Here is a 25,800-nt window from a genome sequence, read left to right on the forward strand (position 1 = left end):
GAGAGAGAGAGAGAGAGAGAGAGAGAGAGAGAGAGAAGCTAGCCTGAAGGTGAGGCGGTAACGTCCTGCCTCCGTGCCTCTAGCTGCAGCTGAGCCAGATTTGTGCGCACACAGAACTTTACGCATCTGGTCGTCATCAGCAGCAGCGGCCACTCTTCCTGCTCATATGTGGCTCAAACCGAGGAGGAAGAGAACGTCTTCTTCTTCTTCTTATATGATTTCTTGAAATTGAAAAAAAAAACGCGACTGGACGAACACGGGTCGGTCATTTTCTTCTTTGACTCGTACTGCTGGATGTATTGGCTGTAGAGAGATTTAGTGGGGAAAGCAGGAACAAGTTCGTTTGAGAACTCCGTTGCTGATTTGGATGTGAACAGATCCACCCTCTGCTCGGAAGTCCCGAGTTTTTATCTGGCTGTGTTTTTCTAGAGGCGCTGCTAGTGCTTTCTGCATGCACGGATCTACTTGGCTCACTTGCGCTTCTCTTTCTTATTACCGCTCTCTTTTTTCCCGCTGGTTCCCACTTGCGTCATGACTTCTAGCTATGCACATGTAATGGACAGGCAAGCTACGATACCAAACCGCCTGGAGAGCCCAATCACGTCTAACCTGGACAACTTGCAAGCCAAAAAGAACTTCTCAGTCAGCCATCTGTTGGATCTGGAAGAGGCCGGGGAAATGGTCGGTACCCAGGCAGACGAGAGCGTCGGGGAGACGGGGAGAAATATGCTGGAATCTCCGGGGCTGACTAGCGGGAGCGACACGACCCAGCAGGAAAGTAAGTGAAATGCTGATGAAAAGATGTTTTAAAAGGATGGGACGAAGCTCAAAATAACACGTTTTTTTCTTATTATTTGAAACAATCCTCAGCGAACTGTTTTAGCCCCTGTTGATATCCCAAGTTATCATTCATCATTTCTTGGAAACAAATCAAATCGCAGACAAAAGTAGTTCTCTTGACAGGCTGAAAACTAAACGTGTTTCTTTTCATGACTTGCTGGCGAGTGTCCGCGCGCAGACCGCACGAACGGAGCTCTGCGAAAAGCCGCGCGCATGGAAGGAATCTTCTAGTGAGTTTTGGCAATGCATCATCCCTGACGGTCTCCCCCTCAAAATGACCATTAATTTACCATTAACACTCTGATGTCAGTGAAGTATGATGCTGATGGTGGACATGGTCAGTGAAGTCTCCTTACAAGTCAAACTTCGGAGTAATAAATCTTTTCCCCACGACTGTTGACCTCAGCAGGGCGCTTTGTTTTGCCCTACATTTAACAAGAAAACACCAATAATGAATTTTGAAAACAGACTGAGTCATGTAGACGTGCGCAGGTGTGACTTATGCTTTGTGAATATTTGCATAGCCCTATCACAATTTTTATTAGAAAACATTTTAAACAAGGCCTCATCCCCGCTGGGCCGCTGGGTGTGCAAAAATGAAGCCGATATCTTTGACACTACAGAGGCGGGATCTAATCCCTGGGCTGCCGTTGGAATTCCACTGTGAGAATCGAGGTTAACATTTCCAACTTTTCTTTTGGTATACGTCACTGCCGAAGCGGACAAGAACCTGGATAAATTCAGCGCAAACAAACAAATACAAATAGATAAATAAATAAAAAAAATGCCACTGCACGTCCTCTCCACCTCACCGCTGAGAGAGTAAATAAACGCTCCCTTCTCCCCCCCCTCCTCTTTTTCTGCTCAGAGGGCCATTTGCAGAAGTTGACACAAACGTTATAGCCTTTAATGAGTGTTATTGTTATTTTTAAAGGCTAAAAAATCGTCTGTGAGAAATATGGAGGAGGAAGTGGCGGGGTCACGTCGTTAATCTACGGTTATTTTCAGCCTGTCAAACACTTTCAGAATATCGGAGCCTAGTCATTTGTCATAATTACCGCGCGTGTCCTCGTTCCGACAATTAAAGAATCAAATAACAGCATCTCATCAGCTCTTAATTTGTGGAAACGTGACTCTGACAAACCACAGAAGGAACGAATCGATCGGATTTAGAAAACAAATGTTTTAGAGTGATGAGTAAAAACTGTAGTGCTAGTTTTCCGGCTTTTATTGCATTAAACAAGAAATCAGACTTGAGCAAGTTTAACATTATGATCTGAATTATTACGCAAATACATTATTATTATTATTATTATTATTATTATTATTATTATTATTATTATTATTATAGGCAACAACTAAGTCAAATATTTGAAACATTTTTAGTCCACGTTTAAAAAAAACTTTGCACAAATGTCCATTATTTGCTTGGGCGTCCACAAAATTTAGTAAAAATCCAAATAAAATAACAAAAAATTGCCAACTACACTTTCAGTTAGGAATCAGGTCCCCTCTAACGAATTTGTCTTGGCAGCAGGACTAATTGACTTTCACTGATCGCTGCTAATGAGATCAATCTATAGTCCCACGTGTTGACCACACTTGAAGCTGCCAGAAGGATGATGATGGTGCTGATGATGGTGCTGATGATGGCGATGGCTTTGATTTGCTGTTTTAAACATCACCCTGGAGGGTTAATTAAAAGCTGTGCGACACCAAACCGCTGCCCAGGCGCTGCACGATCTATTAAATGAATGAGTCTTTTCGGGAAGCTGAGTTTTTTAAAAAGCTATTTGTGCCTGCGTTCTCAATAAACCTCTACGTGACGGCATTTGGACCCATGAAGGTTTCCAAATATTTTATTCCACGAAGAAAACTCGCGTGGAATTGATAGTTTTTAAATACGCTTTAAAATTTACAATTGTATACAAGTACTGTTAAAAATACCTGCGTGGATTCCGTTTTGTGTGGACTGTCCTCTGTCCTGTCATATTTTTTTTAATTTAAAATCTAGAAATGAAGTCCGATAGAATACTGTAAATAAATACCTTTTTTATACAGGCCTACAAACCTTTTGATTTTATTTTTTTTTATTGCTGAATCGCCCTAAAAGTGTCATTTAGCAGTCAAAATGTTTAATTTAAGTTATATAATAACATTTAATTCCTATATGTTTAAATGAAAGTTTAGACGCACTTTTAGGTTCTGACAGATCTTATTTGCTGTCCACTTTTCTCCGGTTGTAAAGTCGGCGGGAAGGGCGTCACGATTTGCTCCTTAACTCCAGCCTGGAGACGCGCAAACGCTGGTTTCTGGTGAGAAAGCTGTATGCGGTCGTTGGTTTGCCATGTGTGGCCTTTACAACTCCAGTTTACTGCAATTTGTTCTTTTCCATTTAATAAACAGAGTTTCAGCCCAAAACTGTGGACCGTGGTGTCTGCAGAGCTGCTGTAATCAAACTTTGGTGCTGTAGCTATGTTAAATATTTTTGAAAAAGAAAGAAAGAAAACAGGCACACACATTTTCATGTAAATTAATGAAGTTATTTGTTTTTGTCTGTGGTACTGCAACATGGTCATTGTTCTTTGTGAGATTAAAATGTGAAAAAGCAAAAACCAGGCCTGGAGAAGTCATGAAACTACTTATACTTGCATAAACTACTCTCGTTGTGGATTCAGTCCTTCCTTCCAAGATTTACGTTTTATTTTCAATAGAAATGAAATGAAGATGTCATTAGTAAAATCTATTGGCTTAAACCTCATGGTGGCAGGATGCCCACAAAAGGTCACAAGGCCAGTCTGATTAACTAGATTATGAAGACGAAGAGCAAAGGATGGGGGTAGTTGTAGTTTTAGGTTTAAGGTATTTTTAAGGCATTTAGCGCATAAAATAAAGGCAAAAATATGAATACAATAGCTACTGCTTTTTATTACTTTCAAGCACTTAAGGAATAAAATATCACTTCATGGATTTGTTTTAGTTAATGAAGCATCTTTGCACTCTCCTCCTCAGTTTATGGGTTGGCCTCAAATGTGAAGTAGAACCAATTTAAAGGGCTCAAAGAAACCAAAATGAACATTGTCACTCCAGCCCTTCAGCAACCCCACCCCACCTACACACACACACATCTATTTGTGACTCAAACTGTCTTACAGCCTGCAGTAGCAATTGTGTTTAAACGCTGTGTACTGCAACCATAAAAATCATAATTATTTGTACTTATAACTGTTCATGGTTTCAGCTTCTGAGTCTCGATCCAGAAATAAAGGTGAAGATTCAAACAAAACAAATGAGACATTTGGTTGCAGCAGTAAAACAAATAATCAGGTCAACAGCAGCACACGATCAAAATCTGAAGCAAGTAAAGTGAAAAATATGGACATAAAAAACTCATAAATTCACACAAGAATACATATTTTTTTTATTTACAACAAATTATTTTTCTGTCTTTGCTTTTTTCCTCTTGCTATTTTTAATGTATAGGCCTGTAAAAATCCTTTGTATGGAGCAGCAGAAGAAAACACTTTGTGGTCAGCTTGACTGAAATAAATTCATTAAGAGTTACAGACAGACATCACTTTTTATTTTAAGGGCTCCATTTTCGATTCCAGCAGGTGAACAAGTTTACATTTGTTTTGTTTTTTGCCAATCGACAGACAGCAACTCTTAGAAGAAATGTTGACAGCTAAACAAACAGGTTACTTGACGATCGAGTAATGTTTGACACACTGCCAGGAGTGTGTGCGAAAAATGAATTAATACAACAACAATATCCCGTGTTTGGCTGAAAGTTCATATTTCTACTAACAAACATGCTCCAGAAATCTTTTTTTAAAAAGTGCATAAAACTGTAAATGAGCATGAAAGTTGAAGTAGTTTCTATAGACTTAAATAAAGATTCCAAGAAGTGGAAATTTTCAAAAGTAAAACTTTTTCTTCAACAGCAGCCAGCTCCATCAGGTAACACATTACCCGATGGATGAATGTTGTGAATAACTTTTAATTTTTAATGTATTCCACAAAATTTCCAGAGCATGTGCCTTAAACCTCAGAGAAAAACTGGTCTGTAAAAAGTGCTGCAATAAAAGTTCTACTTAATGATTTTTACATTAAAAAAAATACACACAGATGTTTCCAGAAACACGGCCAATATTTGCCATTCTGGTTCATTTGATAAAGTTTATGGATTTCGTGTAACCCCCAAAATAAAGAATAACACATTTAAAAAGAACTACTATCCCAACAAAACGAATGTGCTGAATACAAAATCCCAATCAGAGACACAAAATCTGTAGCAGCAAAAACCCAAATGATTCTTTTTGTCTCAGTTGACTGAAATCTCTTAAAATGTTATTACTGCTAAGTAGCATGAAACACTTGAGTGTATTGAGCAACGTCCTACCTTTGCATATGTGTGTGCACATAACTACAGACTGTGTGTATGTGTGGATGTAATTAGATCACAGCCTTATTTTTCTGTGTGAAAGTGTTAGTTTGTGGTCCTGTTGTGCAGCCACAATTCACCAACACTGATTTCACCCAGCGGGAACTATCAGACTGAGCACATGGAGCTCTTCCATAATGAATTACACATGCAGCTTTGCCAAAGTGATTCTGTTACTTTTGTTTTTGGCTTGTGTGCTAGTTAGTTAGGTGAAGAGCCAAGTGACGTGTTTCTGCAGATCCAGAAATTATTTCACAGCTTTTTAAAAGAAATCGTACTTTCTATGAGGGTAAATATTCATATATAATATATAGTTTTATATATAAACATTGTTTGTTTACAAGAAAATAATGATAAGGATAAACCACAAAAGGTACTGTTAATAAGTCAAGTCTTCCTCTAGTAAAATGTAGAGCTATGATACGTTGTGTTGTTCTTTGCGTATTAAACTTATTAAATGACCTTCTGCTCTAACTGGGCAGAAACAAACCTCAACTTGTTGACCTCAATCATCAGTCTTTAAGTGGTAGTGTATCTATCTGGCTATCTATCGATCGATCGATCAGTTTTATTAATTTTACCTTGTGACTCAAACTGTCTTACAGTCTGCAGTAGCGGTTGTGTGTCAATGTAGACAATGCTTCCTGCTGTATTTATATAACAATATAACAGTTATAATTACACTTATAGTTAATTGCAATTATAACTGTAATTATATAGTCGTTTGATTTTTTTGGGTAATGCTTGAGCAGAACGAAGCTGTTCCTCTGATTCATAAAGTTCCTTCTTCCTCTTTGTGCAGATGAACAGATGAACACAGAGGAGAAGAAGAAGAGGAAGCAGCGCAGGAACAGGACCACCTTCAACAGCAGCCAGCTCCAAGCTCTGGAGAGGGTGTTTGAGAGGACACACTACCCCGATGCTTTCGTCAGAGAAGATCTGGCTCGCCGGGTCAACCTCACCGAGGCTAGAGTGCAGGTACGAAAAAGGTATTGCCACAGGAAGGTGGCTTCAATGCTACGTGGCAAAAAAGAAGAAAAGATGTTTTCCTGAGATTATAAACCTTCAGTAATAATTCCACATTCTGATACTTTTATTTCAACAAATACTGATTCCTTGACATTTGATTCTCCTGTTATTTGAACATTTGATTGAACTGTTAGCTAGATTCTAACTTAGGTAAAGAGAGAAACAACAAATGCACTTATGAGATTTGAAATTAGTGTTGTACCAGAATAAGTCAGATATAAAATGAATAACTTTCTAGTAATATACAGATATAAATTTATATGATACAAATCTTAAAATAGAACATATTAAATGAATATTTGACTAAGCTGAAAAGTTTTAATAGGAAACTGCAGTGCACGCGGTCACACAAACAGCACGACTCCTCACAGCGTCAAATCATCTGTTAGCTTTTAAGTTAGTGTATTTAGTTATTAATCCTTCCTAATAGGCGAAAGTCATTAACAGCTTTAGATTTTGTGTTGAACTAAACTGATAAGAGCTGACAAATATCTCTTATCATGCCAGAGCGATCTTTTAGATAATTACTGATACTGTAAAGTCTGTTAGCAGTTTGCAAAAACTCCCCAGTGAACCGACCGTGATTAGAAAAGTGGATGTAATGATGTTTAATTTCCTCAGTTGTTTACAAAATGTGTAAAACACACAAGTGCCGCAACAAAAGGGCTGCTAAATACGATGCTGTCAGCGGGAGAATGAACTACTGACTTTGATATGAACGCCACAAAAACAGATACAAACTGGGATGTATAGTGTTCTGAAATGGGTCTCGTAAAATGAATGTTTCCAGTTGTTAGTAAAAGTTTTGAATTCATGAAGGATTTTTCATCCAGACACACACTTGCGTGCACCGAACATCTGATAGTCTGCATTTCTGTTCATGAAGCATGTGTTGTATTCCAGCGTGTCATATAAGTCTAACATACTGAATTAGAAATTATGTGTTTTATTATGTTGCGTTATAATTTTTTCGTTATATATTTCACCACAAAATAATTTGCATGAATGCAATAAGAGAAAAAGCGTTCAAAGATGAACTACAATTTGAATTATTGTCAATCAGTCCTTTGGTAATAGATTCTGTCCTACAGCAGCTTGACTGATATTATGATTTGCATATTTAAAAAATGGTACTGTGGTGTAGTGGTTAACAGGTAACCTCACAAGCAAGAAGGTTCTTGGTTTGAACTTTGTGGTCTGCTGGGGCCTTCCTGTGTAGACTATGAGTGTTCATTGATTGCTTCCCAAAGACCTTAAACATGCATGTTGAATATGATAAGATGGTTCTCATTTGGGCAAAGGTGTGAAAGTGTGAGCGGGTGGTTGACTGTCTACGATGGACTGGAGATGGGCAAGACGTATCCTATCGCTCACATTATGTCTCCTTCCTCTATGTCCCTTAGGTGGAAAAGTAGTAAAGAAAATGGATGGATTAAAAAAAAACATAATTATAAATGTTTTTATTAATTACAAAACATGTAAATGTCATTGAGTTTATAGCTGTCACACAGGCGATCAACTTTAAGGTAATTAGCAGTACGTTCAGCAGCCCCAGTTCAGACAGCAGACTCTGAGATGACATTTATGTAAATGCAAACGTCACACTCAGCTCATTCTTTGTCCTCACAGCTTTATGACCAGTGTTTGTTGGTTTTCTCTTGGTTGTACTGGATAATCTGCCACTCTTCACTTATAAACAAGAAAACATTTTTTCTTAAATGCACTCAGATTTGCCCTAGAAACATGTGACTTATGACTAATAATTAAACACATGCATTTCTTGCAGGTATTGATATATACAGTGTCTATAAACAAATCAGTGCTATCTTTATACAAAACAATGAAAGTATTTATTCTGTGGCCAGAGTGAGAGGGAAAGAGGAAATAGTGATCTGGGAGTGAGACAAGCAGCACATCTGTGATTAATGTGTAGCAGAGAGCAATGCAGAAATGCTTTGATAAAAGACTTTGGGTAATTCCTGAGGCAGTGCGTCAGCAAGCCCCTCTGAGTGCATACAACTTATAATAATGAACTCAGTTTCAGAGTAAGGAAAAACATCAGCATCCTCCACCTCAGTCATCGTCTACTTAATGAGATGGTTGTGCTGGTGGGGGGTGATAAGGACGGAAAGAGGTGAACTACAGATGAAGCATGGACACACGAGCGAGAGCGTGTGGACGCATGGTCATTTTAGACATTAGACTAGATATTTGGATTGGAGACAAGAGTTTAGGTGGTCTTTATGGATCTGCTCCTTTATGGGTAAATATTTTACTACAATTTAATAGACATGAAGCATTTCTTTTATACTGTGTTTGTCTTTTAATTGACATTAATTGCTGTTTGTGTACAGAATGTAGAAAATGAGCTTTCTTGTGTTTAAAAGGTGTTGAAGAGTGAGACACAACTATTTAAAAAAATCCATAATGATAGATCGATATTTAAAAATATCTGAAAATATCTGTTACACTGACCAATCGTAGCTTCAAGGGATTTCTATAGATCTTCACACAAAATCAAAACGTTGATTATCCCTGTAAATAATAGTGGAGTGTGATATGGTCCATGGAGTGCATGTATGAAGCACTTGTTAGGCCATTCAAAAAGCAAAGTTACTGATTTGCCATTATATCCTGATCTGGGTATGAGAACACATGTCTGAGGATGACTTTCTTTATTTTAGAGCTTTTACCAACAGCTCAGAATTTTCTCTCACAAGTGAAACTGTGAGTGTGAAACACCATATAAAACCTCTTTTTCTTACTGATGTCATACGACTTAATTCAGTGCTGACTGAGAAATTTTAGCGTATTTGACTGCAAACTGTTGTAGGATACCACAAAAAAAACCCATCTTACTTCGGACACACTGAGCACGAGAAACATTTAGAGCTTCTATTTCACTGCATGGTTAGAGATAAAATGCGGTTTGTTGAGCAGGCCACAAAGTTGGCGATTACATGGAGAATTATGAAATTCTATGAATGTGCCCAGACTATAAAGATAGAGGTTTCTGACACATTACCAGCTTTCAAGGTCAAAACTTAAAGTATATTAAAAAAAAACTTCCTTGCTTAATTGACCAACATTTTGGTCAATACAAAAAAAAAATGACCAATGAGTCTGGAAAGACTCACCATAGTTCCTCATACTTCACAGTGCTGTGCCCGAGCTATAAATATTAATAGTCTGGAAAAAAACTGAAATTTTGGCATTTTGGGCATCACCATGTTGTTTTATTGGAGTCAGAGTTTACTTTATATGTGGACGAGAAAGTGGAGCTAAAAGTATATTAGGGAAGGCTTTCTTTAAAGCCTGATATCGAATCAGTGTCAGAAATATTTAAGCAGGACCACTGGCATACTGGTTGGTATGTGTGTATTTAGCTAATGAAATCATAATAACCCGTTGAATAAATCTATTAACTATGGTTGAAATTTTGCTGAGAGAAGTTGAAGCTTTTTCAATGAGAAAAAAGCTTGAATACAACTCTTTCAGTTGTATTCAATTGAGTTTAGCTTTATTTATATAACACCAAATCTCAAAACCAATGCAAAGGAAGAATTCTCTTCTCATTGGTTCTTTAACAGGAAGAGACTGCAGTATGACTCTTCAGCAATGGCTTCATATCTAGTGGCTACATCTTATTTTTGATATACATATATGTATGTTATGTTTGGATTAAAGGAGCAGTGCTTTCATAGTCATGAAGATTAAAAAGCGATGACTAAAAGACAAACAATGTGTTCTGTCCTTTGACTTTGCAGGTGTGGTTTCAGAACAGGAGAGCTAAGTTCCGCAGGAATGAGAGAGCTATGCTGGCCAGCAAAAATGCCTCGCTCCTCAAATCTTACTCAGGAGATGTGACGGCAGTGGAGCAGCCAATTGTGCCTCGCCCTGCACCTCGCCCCAACGACTACCTATCTTGGGGGAGTGCTGCGCCCTACAGGTATAGTCCCCTCGAACATCACCTAATAACCTTGCAGCCACATTCTGTGCACAAAGCCTACTTTGAATACAAATGGAATTCATTTTCTCAGTTTAGAGAAGGACTTCCATTTATTAGCAATTTCCCAAGAAATCTTTCCTTTTTCCCAGAAAAAGGGAAGAAAGAAAGGAGGGGAAAGTATAAAAAGCCAGAAGAAATAACCACTAACACGAGCAGTAACATCACCGTAACAGTTCTCTCTCTCTCTCTCTCTCTCACACACACACACGCACACACGCACACACGCACACACACACACACACACACACACACAGATGCTGCGTTCTGTTATTGTTTAATTTCCTCCTCTCCTACCTGCACATACTTTTCATTGTTCCGCTAAACAGTTTTCATTCCTGTGATCCTAGAACTCAAACAGACTTATATAACATTCACAACACACGCACACACACACACACCACACCACACAACACACACACACACACACACACACACACACGCACACACACACACACACACACACACACACACACACATTGTCCATTCAAACTATATTTCTACACCAACAGCGATGCCTTGTGCATTTCGAATAGTAAAACAATGTTATTTTTCTTTTTGTCTAATTGTCTGTGCAGACAAACCAAGGCTCACTGCTGCAGCATATTCTGTGTATCCAAAGCCGCATGCATCTAATGCCTCCATGCCACAGAGCTTTAATACAAAACAGTTAAACGTCCCATGTCCTCTTGTGCAGCCTTAAACAAAATGATGCACATCTGCACCAAGTTTCAATTAATTCAGTCTGATTGCTTTTGGGTAAGCTTGCTGACAGACAAAACAACAAACAGACAGATAAATAAACAGCAAATAAAACAACTCTCTGCTTTTCAAATGTGACATGCACACTTTAATATGACCAAATCACACATACACGAGGTCTCAAAAGCTGATTAATCACTAAAATGAATTTCTAATTAAAAGGACTGAATCACCCAGTGCATTTGTTTGAAACTGAGCTTTAGGTTATTACAAATCCTTAGCAAATGTGAACCAACGTGGAACAATCTAGAGATAAAGGAAAAGTTTAGTCTTTAATAATAAAAGCAGACTAAACTACTGATGAGTTTAATCTTCTTTTTAAAGGATTTGTTAAAAAATAAAAATAAAGTAATGGCAGATTAAAAATATATACAAGTATTAAAAAAATCACCATTAACCCAAATGTAATCTTCATAAACACATAAATATTTACCTGCATTTTACTTCCAAATTTACTTCTTGAAAGTCATTTTCTTTTTATAAAAAAAAGTCTCTTCAGCTTAAACTATTAGAAGTCTATACATCCCTAAATGTCTGGCCTGTCCATTTATTTCAGGCGGAAAAGTTTTCCACTTCATTTCTATAGCACTGAATATGAAATAATATCGCACAATAATCTAAAGCCAGATTGTGTTGACAGTGCCGTGCAGACTGTCTCTGAACGATTACACTGTAAACCCAAATGTTCAAATTCATTCATGTAAACCTTCTTTAAAAAAAAAAAAAACCTTTTTTGAAATAACAAATTGTATATTCAAAAAATATTATACTCAAACATTTTATATATTGTTCTAGGTATGTGTAGACTAATGTTTTGTAAGTGTCTTACTGGCACCTCTCAAAAGTGGAAAATCTTGAAGAAATGAATGTAGTGAATGTAAATGTCTCGACTGCAGCGTTTAATTTGTGATGGTATAAACTGGTTTAAAACTAGATGTTCCTGACTAAAGTAAAGCACTCTGCTTTTGTAGAGAAGAAAAACTTAAACCAGAGACTATGACAATAAAGAAATCTCAAGTGAAAATATTGGAGTTATATATATACTTAAAAATACTTAAGTAGCCAAGTACTACATCTTGCATGTAATGAAAATATTTAAATGATGAAAAAAAATGTTATTCACAATGACAACTTGATCTATTTGTTTTCAGGAGAAACGACTGGCAAGCATGTATGCCTAAAATAGGTACATGTAGTCTTTCCATTTTAATAACTGTAGTGAAAGTTGAGTGAATGTGACCTTTAAATGCTGTAATACTGAGTTAAAGATCGACCTCTGTTCCTACATTTTCATTCTGCCTTTTAAACTCTCTAAATCTTTGCCTTCTACCCTTCATATGCAACTTTAATCTGTTGCACACATCTAACTTTAAGCTAATTGTGGTGAATCAAAACACCATTTTCCTCTCCCTGTCCCTCATCTAACCCCTCTGTCAGCACTTGAGGGCTGGGGATAGATCCTGTGACCCTCCTGAAGAGGTGATAATGTGAAAACAAACCATATTAAATCCACTACTGACCCCCATGACCCCTCTGTGCTACACTACACAAGATAATGAACATCGCACAGAATGACAGCGCTCTTCTGGGCAACATTTTTGTGACTCTGGTTACATTGGTCATGATTTACAGTAATTCTCAGTTCTGAAACTGAGTATAAAATGTCAAACCCTACAGCTGCAGCCAGGGAAATCTTTGTAGCAATAATGCTTTGTAGTGCCAAGAGATCACTGTGCATTATCCCTAAGCTGGTATCCAATGGTGGCAGCGTGAGTGCTGCAGAAAATATTGCCCACAGAGAGTCTCTTTCTCTTTCTCTCATATATATATATATATATATATATATATATGGGTCATTATCTTTCTGCTTATCTTTCTGATTTCTGCTGATTATTTCACATATATATATATATATTATTAAATAATATTATATTATATATATATACTATATATTCTATATATATATATATATGGGTCATTATCTTTCTGCTTATCTTTCTGATTTCTGCTGATTAGGTTTCACATACTGCTATTAACAGACAATATAACCACCAGCTTGGTGCCTAGACAACAGACATGCAAAAACACCGGTCATGTTCCTGTAGGGATTTTAGCTTTCAGAGTAGTTGATGTCACATTTAGTTTCAAAGGTTTTTTTTGTTTCTTTACATATTTACATAGCTGCAGGTGATACTGTAATCCACAGATGATGTAACTTTTCACCTATTCTGCCTCCTTCCTCTCTCAGTGCCATGGCTACCTACCCACCCACCTGCTCCAACACCAATACATCCCAGGGAATGAACATGGCCAACAGCATTGCCAATCTGCGGCTCAAAGCCAAGGAGTACAGCTTGAACCAGGTGCCCACAGTCAACTGAAACACTGAGAGGCTAGGGGATCCCAGGGGAAGGGAAGGAGCCCTCTCTACTACAAGACCCCCCCGACCCAGAGAAGGACATTGTCTCTGGGATGAACATTATTCCACATACTCTGGATCAAGAAGTATTCTTTTCTTTCTGGAGCAGCCATGATGGTATACTACTATCAATGTACCAATGTGCAAAAGTGCAAAAGCGTGTGATGGCAGGATTTTCCCCAAGCCAAGTTTTCTTTTTCTCCTCAGCATCACTGAATTCTTGTTCACACAAAAAGACATCTAGACTGGATGCTGTAGCCAAATAGCTGCACAGTTTTGCATTTGTGATTGTGACTTAAATGGAGGGTTAGTTCCAGTCAGAGAACTTGCTTAAATGGAGACTCATATGGACTACATGGAATCCCACTTTTTCTATGGTGTTGGATAAAATTACACACCATAATTGGGATCATCTACTTTCTTTCTTTTTATGTCTTCAACAAAATGACAATGACTTCCTCTGACATTTATACAATTTAATTTTTTTTTCACATTTCTTTCCATTTTATACCACTGACAAACAAACATTTTCAACACATTTTGAATTTCATGTAATAGTCCAATATAAAGGAGAGGCTAATGTATTTCTGAATCCAAAATCAGTAGATAATTTCATATGATATCCTTTATTTGTAACAGAATAAAAACTTGTATATGAATAAACATGCGTTTCAAGCAATAAAATTGCAGTTTCAACACATATCAGAAGGGAGAAAACAGTTGTTTTCCAATATTTTCCAGGTTTCCAACACTTTCTTTAAACAGTTCCTGACTGAGTCTTTACGCTTGCAGATTATTATAACAAAAATATACTGCCTACGATCAGTCAGCCTTGAATTATGCTTCAAGAATTATAAGGAATAAGTGTGTTTATAGATGAGACCATTTGGAAAGCAAACTGATCACGGACCTCATGCACACCCCATAAAAAGAGAGATTTACAACCAGAGAACAGATGCTCCTTCAGAGAAACCCCAAGGTCCTCCTGCTTTGTGTGGGGGATAGGCTTGGGGGAGGGGTGTTTCCCTGATTACCACAACCTGAAATTTCCATCTTAAAAATAGGATATTTATGAGCGGCGAAATCTTGTCCTTGCTATGAAGGCCCTCGGGTCTTGTTTAACTGTATGACTCTTAAACAAGGTGTTTCTTCTCCCTGCCCCTCATAACCTTCACTGTCAACAAACATAAGTTGATACTGGTCTTTGAATGGTGTTCCCAGACTGTAAAAGCCAGGTTGAATGAAACCGTAGCTGATGAGGAAGTGTTTTAATTTGGTGGACTTAAAAAAAATCGGCATGCGTGCCATCGTATGAAAACACGGCTCAACGAATTGTCATTTGCATAAGTTTACACTTTGCCTAAACCTTTACGTTAGTGGTGTCAGCAACATTACATATGTGTTGAACGGTGTTTGCAACATCTCCTTCATTTTTATTGTTATGCACGAATCTGTAGAAAACTCAGTGGTATGTAGGCCTTAAACTGTTTATAAGAATGAAAATCTTCATTTACACACAGTAATTTGGGTAGTTTTTCATAATTCAAGTATCTTCAATGCAAGCCGGCACTGTCAAACAGTTACAGAGCAGAGCAAATGTTAGTCATAAGGAGAGAAACGGTTCACTGATGAGATTTTAGGGTTTTTCCTGACTTGTATGTCACTTTTAAGGAGGGGTTTTTCTTTTTCCTTTTCACCCATTTCATTTCTTGCTCTGGGTTGTTTTCCTGATCACTGATCCCTGACTTTGGGATGTCCAGTGTCAGAACCCTGTCACCCTCTCCCCTGCCAGGCGCCCAGGCTCACCTTTCACAGCCAGGGCCTGGCTGCCCCAAAGTAATTCCAGATGTGGAGATCTTTTTGACCTCCCAACCCACCCCCACCTCAGCTTCCCTTCTTCATCCTCCTCCCCCAGTTTCGCCTCCAGGCCCTGGACTGCAACTCCATCAGGGCTGACAGCGTCCCCTCAGACATCGTCTCTACTTGAATGAGCACATGACATACAAGGCAGCTCCCCCATTACCACCGCTCCTCCTCCACCCGTCACCCTCACCCCCCCCCCCCCCCCCCCCATCTTAGCAGCACATCTGGAGCTCATTACAGAGGAGACAGTAAGAGCGAGGGAGGGGTGAGGAGTCTGCATGCAGAGTGTGTATGTGCAAGAGAGCGGGAAAGAGAGCGTTACTTAACTCGGCTCCTTTGAAACATCCATCTTTTTTTTTCCTTTGTTCCTTTCTCCTTTTGCTTTTTTCTCCTTGACTTTTGCATTTCACCTTCTTTTCTTTGCTTCCTGCCCCTCACTCTCTGCCTGGAGTAAGCTTTGTTCTGCCATCAGTGCCACATGATCACAAATACTTTATTAATGAGTGGTTTTGGAAAAGAGCTCAACACAAAAAATAGAAAATCTCCAAGCAGTCTGAGTGAAATACTGCACAGCTGTTAACAGTGTGTGGTTTGGGTGAACAACCAAAAGAATGTCCTGAGATGTGGAGTTTCCACGCAAGTCAAGTTGACTGAGAGGTTGCACTATTTGTGTGATTAAGTCACTATTATTACACACTTTTCATAAACACAGATGCAAGCTCGACTACACCCTCTGTTGGATTGGAAAGGAAACATAATTAACTTCAAGCTGCCATCCCAAGGCTAACATTGGTGAGCATATGAACTGTTCTTGCATTGCCAACGAGTGGTTGTTTCCCTTTTCTTTACAATCTGTCTGCTTTTTCCTCATAAAAACGATGCTTGCTTTTACTGATTAACACGTGTTATTTGTGAAGCCTGTGCTTCCACCAGAAGGCATTTAACCTGAAGAGGTAGCCCTCACTTTTGCACATTTGACCATCATTTGTATTATGTGCAATAACTTCAGGATGGAGTTGATGGAATGTTCTTCAAAATTTTACTCAAGTACCTTATTCAAATTGTACTTTCTGTTACTACATGCCGGAAAATTGACAGCTTTGCTTTTATGCTCAGCTCTCTCTTAAACACAACAGAGCTTTGAGTTTTCAGTATAGGTTTCTGCATCTCTCTGTAGTCTTATCCATCTCAGAGTTTTCATGCGAGTGCAGGCATTTAGCTTTTTAAGTCACCGAGCATAATACGGGATGCTGTTTTGTTTGGGGTGGGGTTTTTTTTACATTCAAGAAGAATTTCAGTCGAGTGAAACTGTCTGGACTAATGGTAGTTCTCAATCTTTCTCTCTAGGTGGAGAAAAAGAGAACATGAGCAAAACCTTTGGCTTGTTTGATCTGATGACGAGTAAACAAGTCAAAGGTTTTTGTAGCTCATCTAAACCTTTTTATGTCTGGAGGGCAAACTGAGTCAGCATGCCTGAAACATTTCCAATAATTCCTGTTTGCTCATGAAAACTGTGCACACACAGGAGCATAAGTCATAGCCGACACAAAGGGTGGTGGATGTTACTTTGTTTTAGTTAAGATTGTTGTCCTTATCTTCTTGTATCTGGCACATCTAATCATTTGCTCAGGCATCTTGCACTGTCTCATTTCCTTGTAGTGATCACAGATTTGAACTTGGGGATTGCAGTGTTATTGTTACATACAGGGGTGATGGTCAATGCTCCAAAAATAAGAGTTAACCTTTAAATCCAAAACTCCAAATGAAAGGCTTTCTGCACAGATCCTGGGTTTTCCCATGCTGCAGTTAACATAGTAACAAAGATAGTTTTTGTCTCCTCCTGGATCTAACTTAATTATGGTGTGATAAATGCTTCTGGCTCAACTTAAATAGCTGTTTGGACTATTTTGGTCCTGGATGAATTAGCATTTTAATTCTCTAAGCCCTTCTGAGGTCCAGCAGGGAAACAACCAAAACAACAATTATGGTGAGTGACATGACGTGAGCTCTGAGACGCCATCGTTGTATAATCATCGGCAGAGCTCATATTCCCTTATGGCACATGAACTATTTAAAGGAGTTTGTCAATTACTTACAGGAAGTTCAGCCTCTCGCAGCTGAACAAATGTATGACCTGGGAAATATGACAGAAGTCTCAAGAGCACAAACATTTACTGAGCACAGGGAATATTGCATTATTCATCGAAACAGGCCTCGTAACACATTTGTGTTTTTACCTCTCGCTGCCTTTAAAACCGTCTTTCACGATAGAAGTAAAGCAGCTAAGCACTTTAAAAGACGACGTTATCAGATTATATCAGATTGTAAGATTACAAGCAGAAAGAGGGAGTGGGCTGTGTACCCACTATCTCATGTGCATGTCTGTGGGTGTGTGTATATGTGTATCCATATGTGTAAATGCACCAATATGATTGCATTTTCAGATCACTTTACATGACGGCATAAAAAAGTTGTGGTTCAATGCAAAAAAAACCCCTTCAAATTCTAATATATAAAAATTTCACGATTGGATTTGTTTTAGTACTTTAACTTAAAAAATGCTGCAGCTGCCATAGTTGCACCTAAACAGGAACTCAGATTATTAAATGTCTCACTCCCTCTGCTGGTCGCTGAGAGAATGCACAGCTGCGACACAGCCAGGAAAAACAGTAACGTCAGCTGCTCCATAAGTAATAAGTGTTCGTGCTGATATAAACACATAAATCAAAACATTAAATGAAATCTAAAATCCGAACCACCTATAACTCAAAATAAAAAATAGGTTAATTTCTTAAAATAAATATGGTGCATTTTGTGTATTCTCAACAAGGTTTTTTAAAAAATGCAACGCAAAATCAAGGATAATGAAACTAGAACATTTTAAATGTTTGTACAGTTGTTCAACCATCAAATTTAATCGCAGAAACTGATTTAAAGTAAAGCTAATTTAATTTTTCTTAATGGTCTTCAGAAATTCAAATCTAGCTTGAATCAGACATAGATCTCCACAAGAAATCAGAAAATTCAAGTGAAAAAACTAAAACTAAAAAACATGAAAAATGAGCACAAATTTGGAAGCATTGCAGTATAGTGCAATCAATACACTTTTTGTCTTTTGGGCTGATTTAGCTGGGCTAAAACTAAGAAAGCTGTGAGGAGACGTGCACCCCGTTCTGTGATTCTTCCCATCACACCCAATCCATGTTCCTCTGTGTTCCTGACTGAAATAGAGAACAGTAAACCTCCTCAGCTATCTGTAGCAGTTTTCTTTAATGGGCCTCGTGGTGGCCAGTTAGAGATGATTTGAAGAAACATGATCCTGGAGCTGGATCACATCAACCAAATGTTGGCACATCATATGGGCCTGGGCACGCATGAGGATGTAGGAGTAAGCGATAGAGAAATGTCTGTTTTTGGAGAGTGTTTGTGTATGTAGGTGTGCGTGTATGTGTGCGCGTGTGTGTGCAAATCAAAGTATAAAGAGAGCTGCAATTTAAGCACAAGTCTTTAGATCTGTGCCTGAACTTTAGGCAAGGTTTCTTTTTCTCATTTGAAGGCAGGTTTAGTTTTCTGTAATAGTTTGGCTCAGCTGGAGCCTGTGTGTGTATGTAGGTGTGTAAGTGCAATCAGCACTATATAAATGGAAGTGAGCTCCAAAATGAATATCATTGTCACATCTCATGCCAGAGCAAATTCTCCATCCAAAACGAACAATTTGGAGCCTACGCCTGCCATGGAAAATCTGCCTTCAATTTTCCCAGTGGTGGCGGTGTGTGCAGTCGCCCCTCAGACTCTTTTTTTTCCACTTTCACACACATACACTGACTTCACAAACCAAAGACCAGGCTTTCTTTTCCCTCACACACACAATGACTTGGAGATCCAGTTGGCCTGCAGCAAGTGGACCCCACAGTTTATTTTTTTTTTCAATTATCCATTTAGCGTAAGTGGCACTCGGCTGATGGGCAGCACGCCGAGAGGAAATGTTTGTATTGTCCTTATTTAACAATGGTGTTTAAACTAATACCTGATTAGCAAGAGTGAATCACCTTTGGGAAATAGATTTTTAACACTGCTCTGTTTCTTTTCTTTTACTTATAGTAATGACCCATCAGAATTTCTTCAAAACAATGTATACACTTTTTCTCTTCCTGACATATGTGTGTCTATGTGTGCTGGCCTGTCTTGGATGCAATTGTCACCACTTAATCCAGAATTATTGGGAGAGACCACATTAATGCCTTGATGCAACGTCTTCTGAAGCCCTGTTTGATTATGAAGGCTACGCAATCCCCCCATTTAACAGCACAAGAGGGCTCGAGAAGGGCTCAAAATGATGTGAATCATATGCCATGGCCTACACAATCACAAGATGAACTCCATTTGGAGACTGTGGGCTAACATGTTAGACAGCACCATCGTTAAAACAATAATTGGAAGGATGGTTTCCATTCCACGAGTAGAAGGTTTTTTTTTAAAAAAAGGACTGAAATCGTTCATGAGCAATTTTTGAATTTCACTGAGTTCAAGTATTTATCATTTAGTAGAGATTTTCTTTTTTAGTTTGGAAAATAGTGTTTTAACTTAAAGGCAATTAAACGATGAGTTTATGTAACTCAAATAGCGTTTGCGAAGAATGTTGGAGTCACTCCAGTGAAACGCCAAATACAGGCAGATATATGGACTCTCTACTTGAACTTTTTTTTTTTGAGCGACTGAGCAGCTATGTAACATGTGTTTGTAATAAGGGAGCCACCTGTGGGCCGGCAGAGTTGAGGTGGTGATGAATATCAGTGCCAGGCTGGGACAAGCAGCATATTTCCTTCAGCAGTAAAGCTTTTGATCACTCCATCAGCTCTGGGCGCAGGAATGAGCTAATATTAACAGTCAGCTGAAATGTCCTAACGTGAGTAGGAGCGTCACACGCAATTATGACTAATTCAAACAAACAGAGCAGGAAACTGCAGAAAGGTCCAAATATTCTCTACAAAAGAGCAAGCAGACGTAAACGTAACGTCACTCATCAACACATCTACACACCCATTTACCTCACACAGCATTTGAGTTTCCCTTAAATAAACCTCATAAGTAGCTTTAAATAAAAAAAAGACTAATTTGCAGATTACATTCATATATCTTGTAGTTGTCTGTTGACCTCATGGATGTAATCACCGAGACCATGTAAAACAGGCATTCCACAAGGACTAGTCATGTTTATTGTTTAAGGTATCCAAGTATTTGTCCCCCTTCCTTTTTTGTTGCGTATTTGTCACATACATGGTTCAGATCATCAAACAAATTTTGACAAAGATACAAAAGAATGAAAACTGCAGTTTTAAACCTAATGACTGGTTGTGCCTCCGGTTATTGCTGCTTGACAGCAAGTACTACAATCAAGGATTCGTGATAGCTGGCAATGAGTCTTTAAGATCGCTGTCGAGGAATTTTTGGCCACTCTTCCTTGCCGAATTGTTTTAATTCAGTCACACTGGAGTTTTTGGGCATGAATGACCTTTTTAAGGTCATGCCAAAGCATCTCACTCTGATTTAAATCCAGATTTTTATTCATTTATTTTATTAATATATTTAGCCATTCAGAGGTAGACTTTTTGGTGTGATTCAGATCATTATCCATCTACATAACCCATCTCCGTTTGCACATCAGACCACAAACTGATGGTCAGAAATTCTCCTTCAAGAATTTCTAGTAGAGAGCAGAATTTAACCATTCTTAGCCACCACCACGTTTGATTGTTGGTAGGATTTTCTTATCATGAAAAGCTGTGTTTGTGTTCCACCTTCCACCAGGTGGAACAGGACACAAACCAAAAATCTCAACTTTTGTCTTGTCAGTCGACAGAATATTTTCCCAAAAGTCTGTGTCATGATCTAGATACTTTTTGGCAAATGTGAGGCAAGTCTGTGTTCGTTTTGGTTAATAGTGGTTTAACGTTTAACATTATGCAATCCATGGATGCTGTTTTTGCCCATTCCCTTTGTTGTTGTTGAAACCTGAACCTTAACTGAGGCTGTTCTGGGTATTTTGGTGTGACCCCCTGGATGAGTTGTTTATGCCCTCTTTTTTTACTTTGATAGGCCGGCCACTAGTGGGAAAGTTCACCACTGTTACAAGTTTTCTCCATCCATTCGCTTCCGCTTATCCTTTTCAGGGTCGCAGGGGGCGCTGGAGCTTATCCCAGCTGTCATAGGGCGAGAGGCAGGGTACACCATGGACAGGTCGCCAGTCTGTCGCAGGGCCAACACACAGGGACAGACAACCATTCACACCTAGTGACAATTTGGATTAATCAATTAACCTATCCCCACAAGCTGCATGTCTTTGGACGGTGGGAGGTAGCCGGAGTACCCGGAGAGAACCCACGCAAACACGGGGAGAACATGCAAACTCCACACAGAAAGACCCCGGCCTGATGGTGGAATTGAACTCAGGACCTTCTTGCTGTGCGGCAACAGTGCTAACCACCGTGGCACCGTGCTGCCCTGCAACAAGTTTTCTCAATTAGTGGATATTGGCTCTCACTGTGGTTTTTTGGGGAATCAAGAAATATATTTTTTAGCCTTTCTAGATGCCAATGAATTTGTTTCTCACCTCTTCTCTGTTTTCTTTAGATCGCAGGATAATGTGTTGCTTTTTGAGATCTTTTAGTCTACTTCAGGTTCCTGGTTGTGTTTGAATGATTTCTTGATCAGCAAACAGGCCTGAGTGTGGCTAGTGAAACTAAACTCAGCTTTTCAGAAAGTTTTGTTAATTACAGTTAATTCATGATTTAGATTTGGATACCTTTACTCCCTTAATAAATAAAATCATTTAAAAGTTGCATTTTGTGTTAACGTCTAATATTAAAATTTGTTTGATAATCTGAAACATGTGTGGTAAAAAATTATAAATCAAGAAAAGCATGAAATTCACAGCACTGTATATAATTGAAATTTGGGTACTGCATAGAAATTTGATGAAATGTACAGTGATGAGACCATTTATTTCTGGCAGTTCTGCTGTGACCATACCACGCTTTAGCTACGCTACTGTCATAGTTTTTGTAACAGCTGCATTCAGTAAGCAGATTCAAACAACTGATAACTGACAGGAGGAGGCGCAGATAGATCGGTTACTGCTTTAACTGTCTCTGTGTCTGCCCTCACAAGCCATCTCTCCAGAGTATAAGCCAGTTAGCCGCTTGGCATGAAGTGTATTATTCTCTGCTTTGATAAAAATGTTATTTTCCACGAGCTTTTGAAGTACCTTTATGATATGAGTATAGTGTTCCCCTTCTCAAGAAGATTAGTATCCAGGTAGACAAATATATTCAGGAAATCTCTGAGAAGGTCATGGACCATGACCTGTAAGACAGCAGAAGTGTGATCTGGTTTAGTCCTCAAATCTATACATGGACATAATATAGCTCCCCACCTGCTGGGGAGGATGAGGGTCGGATGACTCCAGCATCAAGTGAGTCCTTGATACATGGTTAGATGTTCAGGGCCTGAGAGGCTATAAAATGATTGGAGGGAATCAGTGCCCAGGAAGGAAGTCAGTGGCACAGTCATATGTCCAATGTCGGAGTAAGGCTAAAGCTTTTTCCTTGTTGAAACCTCTTTCATTATACAGCTCAGGACCAAGACAATAATCAGATGGCAAATGATCATGTTGCTTTTGATCGTTTGCCTATGGGCAGAATTGCTGACTGTAGGCAGAGGAAAGAACAGTAAGAGCTTTAGCTTTCATTGTTTTTATTTTTCCGGTTAATGTGAGTCTCAAACTAAGGATATCCAAGAATATTTTCTGCAGTGGAAGAAGCCTACAAGAAGAATTGTTGTTGAGTGTAGCAGATAGTAGCTGACGGTAGCATGTGGGGTTGTTCGTCTTTAGGAACAGTCTCACACGCACACCAGTATCCCCATGGCTTAGGCGAGAATTGGATTTTGGATGCACGGGGCAGGTGGCAACCAAATCCCAAGTGTTCACAGTACATTCAAAGTTCATTCTCCTCACCCATTTCTCTAATTTTAACTTGGCCCAAACGAGCTGTATCAGCTCCCCTGAGGTGTCAGATGTGGAGCTTGAAGAGCTAGCAATGGAAGAAGGCAGAGATCCTGGTTTTTGATGGGACTTGTAATTCCTTCCCCTGGCTTGTTCCTGGAGGCAATTGTCAATGTGGACACTAAGACCTTAAAATTCTTGGGCTCATCACAGGAAGCTAATTCACCTTTTACCCACAGAGAATTATAGACCATCACTCTGAGAGCCTTTAACTTCCAGCCAATCTCTGCCACAGCTACAGCTACTGCCCTGACATAGACTAAACAAACATCAGCCTTCTACTCTTGAAATAAATGATCAAAAAAAGATTTGAATGATAAATTGTTTATATGATACTGATTGAATGAGATTGGTACACAAATATGATTCTCCCCACTTGACTGTCCAGCCTCACAACAGTGCAGTAGGATATTTTAATATATTCATCAACGAAACCCATTAGCTATCCCCAAGCAGATTGTCCCAAGCGGTCCTAAGCTGGCTGGATGATGGTGAGGATGACACGTATTCCTAAACAGAAGCGCCCGGTACACCACCAACTCATTCAGTTCTGAGATATGTGAAGATAGAGACACCAGCAACTATAGTCTTGTCTTCCAGGGGCCAGAACAGGTGACACTGAAGAAAATGGCTCAGGGTAAATGAACATTCTGTAAAATTATAGTTTACGTCGGCAGTAATGACAATCGAAACATGACCAATCAAAAAAACAACATTGAATTGATGTGTGACTTTGCAAAAACAATGTTGGACTCTGTAGTTTGCTCTGGTCTCTACCCCAAACAGACCAGTGACATGTTTAGCCTCATTTTCTCCTTAAATTGCTGGCTGAGTGATGTCCAAAAATGACATGGGCTTTTTAGATAAATGGGAATCTTTCTGGGGAAACTTGGTCATATTAGATGGCATCATCCCAGTTTGGATGGAGCAGCTCTCATTTCTAAAAATATGAACAAATGTACTAAACCACAAAGCAGAGTTGCAGTCTTACACGCCTCTCTGCAGCTTCTCTCTTCTGGTTATCCCACCTGAAACCCCATCCCCTTAGACTGTGTCTGCTCCCAAACAGACAAAAAACAAACTAAAAACCAGCAAAAAACAACTTAAACATTAAAAAAAAGGACAATACAGCATCCACATCTGCACCAAAGCGTAAAACAGTGAAATGTGGATTATTAAACATCACCTCTCTCTCTTCCAAGTCCCTATTAATACATGTTTTAATCACTTATCAACAATTTTTTGGCAACAATCTCCCACCTCAGCTTGTAAATCAAGTAAAGAAGCAGAAAGAGTTATAATCCATTTAAAAGCCTGAGACTTAGCCTTGTCCACTCCAGCTGGAAAACTCAAAATCCAGTTCTATTTGATATTATCTATCGTCCACCTGGGCCTTACACAGAGATTTTGTCTTAATTCTCAGACTTTTTATCTGATTTAGTGCTCAGCTCGGATAATATAATTATTGTGGGTGATTTTAACATCCATGTAGATGCTAAAAATGACAGCCTCAGCATGGCATTTAATCTGTTATTAGACTCAACTGGCTTCTTTCAAAAGGTAAAAGAGCCCTCCCACCACTTTAATCACACTCTGTCCTGTTCTAACTTATGGCATAGAAACTGAACATTTAACAATATTTCCTAAACTGTCTTTGTTCTGATTATTTCCTGATAACATTTAAATTTACAATATTGGATTACACAGCAGTAGGGAGTAGATTTCATCACAGCAGATGTCTTCCTCAAAGTGCTGTAACTAAGTTTAAGGAAATAATTCATCCACAGCTCTCTTCTTCATTGCTTTGTGCCAACACAGTGCAGAGCTACGCTACTCCCACAGAGGCTGATTATTTTGTGCCACACTTCTTCACTGTTTACAACTCTAGATACTGTAGCTCCTCTAAAAATCAGAGCCTCAAATCAGAAGTACTTGACTCCCTGGTATAACTCTCAAACACACTTTAAAGTGGAAAACTGGTAAGCTGGAGAGTAAATAGTATCTCACTAAATTAGAAAAGCATCATTTAGCACAAAAAGCCAGTTTGCTGCTCTACAAAAAGCCCTCTGTAAATCTGGGACATCTTCTTATTATTTTCTTTTAAAGTCTAGCTTTAATGTTGTTTTCATTCATCTGTCCATTCATTTTTATCACACGCGTTTTGAACTATAGTTTTGTTTAACTATAGTTTAATTCAGTTCAATTTTATATATTTATTTATTTATTGTTAATATACAAATTTAATGCATGTATTTAATTATTTGTTGCTATTAATCTTTGTCTCTCTTCAACAGTATGTCTTTGTCCTGTCTTCATCTACTCACCAGATGCCTTATTCTGTTGGATGCTTCTTCCTGTTAAAAAGGAGTTTTTCT

The 25,800-nt window shown here is 38.7% G+C and overlaps 1 protein-coding gene across 2 annotated transcripts; it reads left to right on the forward strand.

Moving 5' to 3' along the window:
- Positions 1-73: 73 nt before the first annotated feature.
- On the forward strand, positions 74-14,205 carry prrx1b (paired related homeobox 1b). Of its 2 annotated transcripts, XM_005937366.3 has the most exons (5): positions 74-778; positions 6,087-6,262; positions 10,081-10,262; positions 12,233-12,267; positions 13,330-14,205. In XM_005937366.3, the coding sequence occupies exons 1-5, from the start codon at positions 532-534 to the stop codon at positions 13,383-13,385; spliced, it is 696 nt and encodes a 231-aa protein (XP_005937428.1). In that variant the 5' UTR covers positions 74-531; the 3' UTR covers positions 13,386-14,205. The 2 variants fall into 2 exon arrangements, with proteins under 2 accessions (XP_005937428.1, XP_005937427.1); XM_005937365.3 differs by lacking the exon at positions 12,233-12,267 and having other exon boundaries at positions 80-778.
- Positions 14,206-25,800: the final 11,595 nt, after the last annotated feature.

This window comes from Haplochromis burtoni, unplaced genomic scaffold (assembly GCF_018398535.1).
Source record: "Haplochromis burtoni strain Fernald_Lab_line unplaced genomic scaffold, NCSU_Asbu1 Contig_67, whole genome shotgun sequence".
NCBI lineage: Eukaryota > Metazoa > Chordata > Actinopteri > Cichliformes > Cichlidae > Haplochromis > Haplochromis burtoni.

Bases quoted from the DNA above. Each gene is read 5' to 3' on its own strand.
- prrx1b (XM_005937365.3), top strand. From the start codon at position 532: ATGACTTCTAGCTATGCACATGTAATGGACAGGCAAGCTACGATACCA. The intron at 779-6,086 runs GTAAGTGAAATG...CTCTTTGTGCAG, and splicing joins CGACACGACCCAGCAGGAAA to ATGAACAGATGAACACAGAG. The intron at 10,263-13,329 runs GTATAGTCCCCT...TTCCTCTCTCAG, and splicing joins GGGAGTGCTGCGCCCTACAG to TGCCATGGCTACCTACCCAC.